The sequence below is a fragment of the Hippopotamus amphibius genome, chromosome 1, assembly GCF_030028045.1.
Source record: "Hippopotamus amphibius kiboko isolate mHipAmp2 chromosome 1, mHipAmp2.hap2, whole genome shotgun sequence".
Taxonomy (NCBI): Eukaryota; Metazoa; Chordata; class Mammalia; order Artiodactyla; family Hippopotamidae; genus Hippopotamus; species Hippopotamus amphibius.
The window spans coordinates 82,398,089-82,407,705 of NC_080186.1; the positions used below are offsets into that span (position 1 = coordinate 82,398,089).

Genomic DNA, 9,617 nt, shown 5'->3' on the forward strand with positions numbered 1-9,617 from the left:
AGCCTCAAAGTGAGTAGCTTGACTTTGGGCATCCTGATCTCAGGGCTGTGCTGCCAGGGCAGAAAGAGACAGCAGATCTGAGCCCTGGGGATTCCTGGGGTTTGGGTCTGCTGCTGAGGCCAGTCTTTGCCTGGTTTTCATTTTTATAATCCTTAGTTGTTTAATCAAAAGTAGCTGGCAGCATGGGGCAGTGAGTGGGGTGGCATGAGAAGACCAGACCTCTGGGCTGTGGGATCAGGATTTGATTCTGACCATGACTCATGGGGAAATTCTTTTAAAAACACAAGCCCCATTGCTCTTGCCAGACACTGTCAGGCTGTTAACAGTTGCTGACGTTCGCTAAACAACTAGACAGGCCCTGTGCTGTGTGTTTGACAGATGTCGTTCATTTAATCCTAATAACAGCCCTGCAACGTAAGCCTTCACGGTGGGCATTCTGTCCCCACGCTGCAGATTCGAAACCGAGCTGCAGAGAGGTGGGTAAGTGGCCCAAAGACAAATCACTAGAAAGAGGCAGAACTGAGACGTGAATCCAGGTCCGACTGATGCCCAAGCCTGTGCATCTAGCACAACAGAGGAAAAATATCCACAAACTCTCTCCTGTCCCCCAGCTCAGTGAAGTCGGTGGGAATAGACGTGTTCCCCTCTACCTTGTAACATAGTCAGTTGCCTCCCAACTCCAGCGCTTTGGAAAGGGGGTATGGATTTGCCCCCAGAGTTGCCTCAGGGAGGGAGGCTCAGGCTGGTGACAGAGCCCAGCGCTGTGGGGCTGGCGATTGCCTGGTCTTGGAGAAATAAGGTCTGAGTAAAACTTGTACCCTGGGAAATGGGGTGTGAGGAGGCCTGTGTTCTTCCCCTCAAAGGAAAGGTGCCAGTCCAGTCTAGATTTGTTTGTTTGTAGAAAGCACCAACTGCAAGGGCCTTGGTGAGATTCTTGCCCTGTGACCCAGACTGAATGTCTGCTGTGAGAAGAGTTTGTATAAGGCAAGAGGGTTTGAACGGGGCTGTATCCAAGGCTGAGGTCAAGGTTGGGTGGAGCCCAGTCAACATGCGTTCAGATTGGTCAGTTCTTCTCCTACCTCCCCCCAGGGCTCAGCCAGCAGCCCTACGCCACAGGCCTAAGCCACAGGCCCGGGGCGGACAGGCCTGAGAGGGGAAGGGATTTGCCCACAGTCACAGCGGGCTGGGGTCGAGTCACAACTGGAACTCCAGTCCCCCGTGCGTTCCTCTGCCCTGCCAGGCCTCGTGACTCCTACTTGCTCCCGGTAAATCGACACACCGAGAATGTTGTGTGTACAGTCCCAGTTACCTCTGTGAGCACGTACCTCTCTTTTTGTGTTGAAGTTTCTCTTCCAGGAAGAGATACTTTAGTAAGTGCAGTTATTTCTTGGAGTTTTGCCACCATCCTTCCATCAGGACCTACGAGGAGCTTACAGGGGAGTCAGTGAACGTGCAGGGGGTGCCTCTTGTGAGGATGCTGAAGGGTGAGGCCAGGCCAGCACGTTTCTCGTTCAGCAATGTTTACGGAGCCTCATGTCCAGAACTGGAGGCCACTGTGGTAATACTCTCACCTTGCCAGACAAAGAGCTAACGGTCAGCTGGCGGCCGCGGACATGCAATCAGGCAACCATTCTAGAGTGGTGACGTTTCAGAGCATGACCGAGGGTGTCTGGGAGCAGAGCCGACGGTGTCTCACCCAGTGGGGGCTCAGGGAGGACTCTCTGCAGGGGGTGACAGTGAAGCTGGGAATGGAAGAGTGAGGGAAGGGGCAGCGGACGGGTCCCAGGTTAGAAAGAGGAGACTGTCTGGGGACCATACCTGGTGTAGTGCTTGGAGCACAAGCTGGAAGAGTAGATGAGGCTGGAGAGGAAGGCAGGGGCCAGACCTAGTGAATCTCGACGAAGATGTTGGACATTTTCATGAGAGCTGCAGACTGTGAGACTTCAGTCTCATCTCTCACTTGCAACCCAGCATGTGTGAGAGAGAAACTCTTTGAACTCTGTGGTGACTGCCCACAAAAGAATGTGCTTTTCTAAGTGCTCTCGGGGCAGAACAAGTCAGGGCCTCTATGCCAGGAATAATCACTAACCCTGACACTCCACGCTGGCCACCAAACCAGCTTTTGCCCTTGGACATGGTTCCGTTCCAGACCCTGAGGCCAGGGAAGCTCCCGAGCATCCCACTGCTTTGTGCTTTGTTCCCTGTCACAGGTCACAACATACACTAGATCACGAATTGTGGGCTCCCCTGTCACCAGCCATGCTGCAGAGTGGGGGCTCCATCCTTGAAAGCCAAATGCCATATCCTGGTGTATTTTTTGTTTCTGTTTTTCTAAATGGGACTACCTTTTTGTATGTTACTATTATGAAAGTAATATATATTCCTTAAAAAACAAAAAAAATCCCAGAAACATATACACTAGAAGGTGAAATTTCCTACCTCCTCTTATAATCCCATTTCCCTGAGAAAACCATTATCCCTCCAGACTTTAAAAGAATGCATATAGATATATATGCTCAGACATTTTCTGTTGCAGTATCCCAACTAAAACCAGGCTCTCTGGCTCCTCAAAATGTCCTCCAGTTCTTTCTGGAAATCCCCGAAAGGGTGCCCCACCTGTGTCCCTGCACCTGTCTGCGGGTTGTGTCTCCATATGGCAGCTTCTCAGTTTCCCTTCTTCTCTGCTTCTCGTGTGTCTGCTGCTCACGGAAGGTTGGAGAAGTTAACAGAAGCCAAACACCAAAGCCCATGCCATGGGCGCTGTCTCCAGATGTCTCCAAAGTTTCCAATTTTTTTTTTTTTTTTTTTTAATTTAAACTTTGTCCAGCCTGTTGGGGCCTATTTATCGACATGCGCAGACCCATACCCGCGGGCGTGGACGTTCTCCTCAGCCCCACCGCCAGGCCCGTCAGGGACTTATCCCACGCCGCCTGCACCGCCACCGTGCACTCGCCCTGCAGGCGAGCGGCCAGCCCCCCCGGGAAGCGCTGCATCAGCAGTGGGAAGCTGGTGGGGTCCCCGCGCAGCTGCTCAGGGCCGCGCAGGGCGTCCGCGTGCCGCCCGGCCACACCCACCGCCTGGAGTCCGAGGCTCGGCAGCTGCACCCGGCAGGGCGGTCGCCTGGGTGCTTGAAGCAGGCCTTGGTGCCGGGGTACACCGTGAGCAGCCTGAGGGAGCAGGGGTGAGTGGGGAGGGCGGTCCCTCCAGCGCCCACGCCCCGAAGTTTCCAGTTCTTGTTTGGCAGAGTTGGGATGTTGAGTTTCACGCAGAGGCGGGGAAAGGGCCACCGGCTCACCGTGTGCTCAGCGCCCTTCATCACGGGGGGCCCTAAGGCTGCTCTCCTTAGATCCTCAGTCTCGAGACTTCTCTACTGAATGTCCCACCAGCTTCTCTGCTAAAGCCTCTTGCAGGGGCCTCAAATCTAGTCTGGGGGTCAAGTGGAAGCGGAGATGCTCTTCTCTCTCGTTGCTCTTTTCCCTTTTCTCTGCCTCTGCCCACCCTCACAAAGAAAAGTCTCTTCTCTCCTGTCCTTTATCCTCAAAGAGTTTCTATTAATTTGTAGAAGCTCCGTATATATTATCACTATTAACCTTCTTATTGATCTATATTGAAATATTTGTATCAGTTTATATTTAACATTGTTAGTCTTGTTCTTGCTCTTAAGAAGTTTCAAAATGTATTTAATTAAATCCCTCTAATTTTTCCTTTGTTACCTCTGTGTTTTCTGTTCTGCTTATAAAAGACTGTTCTGCCCCAAGATTACAGTAATATTCTTTTGTAGTAATGTAGGAATTGTATATTTCAGTTAAACACTTTGATCTATCTGGAATTTGCTTTTGTGAATGTCTCGTGTTGAGTGCGATTTCTTTACAATTCCGCACAGAGTTGGGTGTAGAGGCTAAAAGCTAAGAGAAGAGATGGAGGGAGCAACTCAGCTGGCCCTTGGATGCCCTGTGCGGGGAGGCTCGGATGCCCTGTGCGGGGAGGCTCATTTGCCGAAAACACAGAGGCTTGTGCTCTTGGCCAGCTTGGAGTTCCGTCTGATTCCTGCCGAGAGTGACCTTCACACTGTGTGTTTAGAGCCAGGCTTTCCTGTGTGATTTTAAGCCAGGTTTCAGAGCTTGAGAGGAATATGTCCAGGGCTGTGTTTTGTTGCCTGTGAGGGCAAGCTGAAGAATCACTGTGGACCATGAGGACTGAGTTTCAGAGAGGGCCAGCACTCTCCTGTCCACAAGGCCCGGCTCCATCGTGCTGGGGTGGGCAAAGACCCACGAGTCCTTGAATTGCTCTAAGACCCATGGCATCAAGTGGATCCTTGCTACCTCCTGGCTAACTTCATTAATGATGGGGCCTCAGTGCCTGCCCTGTGTTGGGACCTCAAAACATTTATTTGTTGAATTGTTAGAAATCCATTAGGAAGGAATGGGGATTCCCAGGAAGATGATGGTTAAAATAGGAGAAATTTAATGGCAGTCCTATGTAAGATGACATTCATCCATTTACTCATTCAGTGAATATTAGGTGAGTGCCTGCTGTGTGCCAGGCACTTTTCTAGGAGAATAAGTGTGCAATTTTTCCAACAAGCACCAATTTTCTGCTTCTTCAACACCAACTGGGTATTCAGCAGTTCACTTCAGTTCTGACACTAACTGCTTAGAGTTATCATATCCTCCACAGGTTAAGAGCACAGTTCCATAAGACTGCCCAACTTCAGATGCCAGCCAAAAATGGGGCTCCCAGGCTACCCGCACTACTGCCTGGCTGACTACAAAATTGAAGTTTCCGTGACATGCCCCCCCTCAGGTTTGATAATTTGCTAGAGTGACACACATAACTCAGGAATTTATACTGATGATCATGGATTATTATAAAGGATAAAAATGTACAGCCAGATGAAGAGGTACACGGGGTGAGATCCAGAAGGGTCTCAAGTGTAGAAGCTTCTGTCCTGGTGGAGTCGGGCTGCACCATGCTCCAGGCATGTGATTTTGTTCAATGAACTGGAACCTCCCTGAACCTGTTGTTTGGGGCTTTATGTGGGGTTTCATTACACAGGCACAATTGATTAAATCATTGGCCATTGTGGCTGAACTCAAATTTCAGCCCTTCTCCCGTCCTGGAGGTTGAGTGTGAGTCTGAAAATTCCAACCATCTCATCAAATGGTTGGTTTCTCTGGCCACTGGCCTCCATCCTAAAGCTATCTAGGGCCTCACCACTAGTCACCTTGTTAGCATTATTCAGCTGTGGTCAGAAAGAAGTTCATTATGAATAATAAGAGGTACTCCTATCAGTAGAAAATTACAAGGGTTTAGGAGCTCTGTCCCTGGAACCGAAGACAAAGTCCAGATATATATGTACCACAATAAGTATCTGCCCTTGCGGGGCTTACAGTCTGGTGGGAGAATATACACAATAAGTTATATGATATGTCAGAAGGCGACAAGTGCTATGGGAAAAAAAGACAGAGCAGAGTAAGGAGGGTTTGGAGTGCATGTGGGTAGGGGTGGCAAATGTGTTAAATTTTAAAAATGTTTCAGGTGAGAACTCATTTAGTTTTAGACAGAAACCCAGGTACTGTGCTTGGGGCAGCGTAGAATCATTAAAAGAAGGGACATGGAGGGCACAATAAGAAATAAAGCGTGTGGTTGAAATGAATTGCCTTGATTACTATTCCTTCTAATAATGAGTTGTGTTTAATTTTGTGTGGTCAGCCTCAGTCAAGGGTAATGTCAGCACTAACTCTGAATCAGGTTCCCAGCTAGTTTGGGGCAGGCTTAAAATAAAGTACTGACTAAAAACCCAGCATAGTAATGTGACATTGCAGTCATGTGGTCTGCTAGGCAAGCCAAGGACAGATAGAACATTAGATAGGCGTGAAAGAAGCCCCCTTGGAAATGGGGTCCGTGAGGCCAGCACTGAATCTACAATTGGCACATTTATCTTTTCTTCCCTCGTCACAGAGCTGGATGTTGACATTCTTGAGATGCTGTATTCATTTATTTCTGTAGGAAGAAGCTTCAAACAAACCCTGGGGTTCATCAAAACATGCACATTCCTCAGATAGCTGTGTTAAAAGTCCTCTTGAAGTGACTGTTACATGAACCATCAAGAGAGACTTAGAACTGAGGATGGGTTTAGACGACATTTGGTCATCTACTTCAACTCCTCATTTTATAGATACAGGAATTGCGCAGAGTCACTGCAGGGGATTAATGGGAATCAGGTCTCCTGACTTCTTATATGATATTGGTCTGTTCATGTCATAATTTTATGCTTAGAGTTTGGAGTTAACCATGTTTTTTATGAATAAATATTAGAGTGACTACTCTCCTTTTGCTGAGAACCCTGCCCCTCATAGGAGTGAGTCCGGCAGCCATGTTTCTACCAGGTAACCCTGCCGTATAAGTAACTGGATTAGTTGGAAACATTCACTTCTCATTCTGAAAATTTGGCCTGAGTCCTGAAGTTGGGAACTGAGTCATGTAAGCTGCCTCAGCTGTGGAAGGAAGGTCTTTAAATTCTCTTACTGGGGTCCTACAAGCTGTCTTGCCCTAGATCTTGGATTTCATCTTTCCAATAAAACCCTTGTTTTATTGATGCCAACTCAGATTGGTTTCTGTTATTTGCAACCAAGAAAGTCTTAGCCAAGAATCTTAGAAGCTGAGGACAAAGTACATCATTTACTTTCAGATATAAGTTTTAGATTTAGAAGTCATGGTTCTTTTAATAGAGGTTCTTACATTACCATTTTGGTTATGATGTTAAATCATGAGGGCTTATACTAAGACAGTCTACTTGGAACTATGAAGAGATTGAGCAGTCACTGTGAGGGGCTTGTCCTCAGAAAAACATTTTCTTTTGTGTTCTGTTACGAGTCTTGACTTGTGTATTAATAATATTTAAATGAGACAGTGTAGAAAAATGCTTGAGTTGAGTGTTCCAGAGGACAAACTCATCCCAGAAGCAGCCTCAGTTTCTTCACCTATAAAGTAGCCATAATAATACGTTCATCATAATGTGAAGAAGAGTGAATTATATGAAATGAAATAAAATAACATGTGGGTGTTAAGAGAGGCAGACTTTGGTCCAGATCCTGCTCTGCGTCTCATTAGCTGTATGTGTGCGGCAGTTCACAATCTCCCAGAGCTTGAGTGGCCTCATCTAAAAAGTAGGGATAAGAATAAATACATCACAGGATTATTTTGAAAGCTTTTTGCTTGTAATGGGGACTTGACAAATATTAGTGTGCCTCCCATACCTGTTATGTCCTTTCAGGCTTCTCTGTTTGCCATGGGTGGGTTACTGAGTCCCAGGCTTTGCCACATGATTATTACATCCTGGGTGGCTGGAGGTTATTCACTGAGATGACAATTTGAGAATGGGAAGGACTCAGCCCAACCCATCTGAAGTACAGTCTCTGAGAGGGACCAGCCAGGTGCACACAAAGCCTTTCGTATGGCTGTTAATATGGAGGGCAGACCATGTGTGTGTGTGTGTGTGTGTGTGTGTGTGTGTGTGTAAATATTGGTCTCCTGAAACTCATTTTTGTCATTTGGTGTCCAAAAACTCATTGTGCAGTTCTGAATAGTGTCTGGGAACTGAGGGCATTTGGGAGGTAGGAAGCATGGCGATGGGGCCCCCCGATCTTTGATTCCCACCTTAATGGCACTGTATGAATATGCTGGGGGTCATCCTAGGCCAGTAGGCCACAAGGACCAATAGGCAGAGATTCGTTATAATCTTTGTTTACATCCGATGGAAATCCTTGACTATGAGACCAAGAAACAGCTGTGTCTTCCAGGCAAGGCAGCAAACCTAGGTATCATAGGTATGGTATGTGGGAAAGAAAGTGTGGTGAAAAGAATGTGAGGATTGTGGCAGACAGATCTGGGTAGATCCCAACTCTACTACTTACTAGTTATGTGATCTTGACTCTCTGATCCCCAGCTTACGCCTCTTAAAGTTGGGATAATACTATCTAGAATTAAATGACATAAAATAAATATCATACATGCAGAAGTGCCTGATATATAAGTCCTTCAGTTTAAGAAAATGGCTATAGAATGACACAAACATATCATTTTGAAGACTACTTAGAAGTCTGTTTTAATTAAAATAAACCAATTCTTAGATCTTGAAGTTCTCTTGAGATTTCTGGTCTCTTTATCCCAGGTCAAAATAGATAATGACAGGCACGCCAACTGGGCCAGTTCCAAACCCCTGTCCCCAGACATCATGGGCAGCAGAGAGACAATCGTCATTGGATTGTCCTGACCTCTTGGCCTCTGTACAAAGACATATGGGCACTTGGCTGGGTCTCACTAATGCCAAGCACACCATTCCTCATGTTAATGAATGGTAATGACTTTATTACCTTTGTTCTTTAGAGTAGAAGAGTATCCTTGTTGGATATCTCTTCAAGTTCTAATCATGGTATTGAAAGTTGATTACAAAAGACCAACTCTCTAGAAACTCAGGAATGATAAGTGTTTTTGATACCTATGTTGGAACTTACCCTTCAATGAATACGATCAGGTTGATATTTCGTAGATTTTTTTTTTTAGGTACCAACTACATACTTACAAATGTCATTAGATCTCTCTCTCTCTCACTCTCTCTCTCACACACACACGATGTTTAAATCTTTATAACCTAGAAGCTGACCGACAAGTTAGCATAGAGAAGCCAAAATGTTTGAGGTAGGCCCCCTGTAGCTGATTTAAATTGAGTCATCTCCTCGTGGCTGTTTAAAGCACCTGAACAAGACTATTTTTCCATTTTCTTCTTTTCTTCTCTAGACCCTCAATGGTGTCCTGCCAGGTCGTCCGTGAGGCTCCATCCCAGCAAATAGCCGTCAGGATTCAGCTGGCAAAGGGGCAATCCTGCTAAGCACAAGCCAAAAACACTACCTGCAGAGTGTTCAGGAAATAAATGGTGGTAGAGTCCGGTGCCCGGGCAGCCGCACAGCTGAGCTGTTAGCACTTTGGCCGGGACTGAGGGTGGGGGGGCGGCCAGGACTGAGGGTGGGGGCCTCCCCCCCACCCCCCCGACGGAGGCACCTTGGTCATTTCAGACCTACTCCTCTGAGTAGCTGCTTGGTGCAGGGAGCCAGAAGAAGAAGCCCAAGACAGGGGTCTTGCCCTCTGAGATGGTAGAATATGGAACAAAATGTTGCAGACCACAGCATTGTCCAACTTTGGGAGAGATGCGACTTTTGCCGTGGAGGATGCATGGGAAGATGGGACAGGTGCTGGGCTCTAAAGGCTCACTGGGCTTGGATCTTGGGGTGGGCGTGGGTGGTGAGCTAGGGTGAACATCACTCAGCTTTCTGTGCTATCAGCCAGCGTCAGTCAGCCTGGATTTCTTTTCTTTCTTTTTCTTTCTTCCGTCTTTGCTTTCCTTTCCTTCCCTTTCCTTCCCCTCCCTTCCCTATTTATTTATTTATTTATTTATTTAAAACTTTTTGGCCGCACCGCATGGCATGGGGAGTCTTAGTTCCCTGACCAGGGATCGAATCTGTGCCCCCTGCATTGAAAGTGCACAGTCTTAACTACTGGACCACCAGGGAAGTCCCAGCCTGGATTTCTTATCACGTTCAGAATCACCAGGTTATAAG

The 9,617-nt window shown here is 47.1% G+C and overlaps 1 protein-coding gene across 1 annotated transcript; it reads right to left on the minus strand.

The window, feature by feature from the left end:
- Nucleotides 1–1,105: 1,105 nt before the first annotated feature.
- On the minus strand, nucleotides 1,106–3,316 carry LOC130830499 (hemoglobin subunit mu-like). The gene is given in 3 exon segments (XM_057697796.1): nucleotides 1,106–1,146; nucleotides 2,867–3,109; nucleotides 3,112–3,316. Coding segments are annotated over 3 exon segments (489 nt in total).
- Between the last annotated feature and the right edge of the window lie 6,301 nt (nucleotides 3,317–9,617).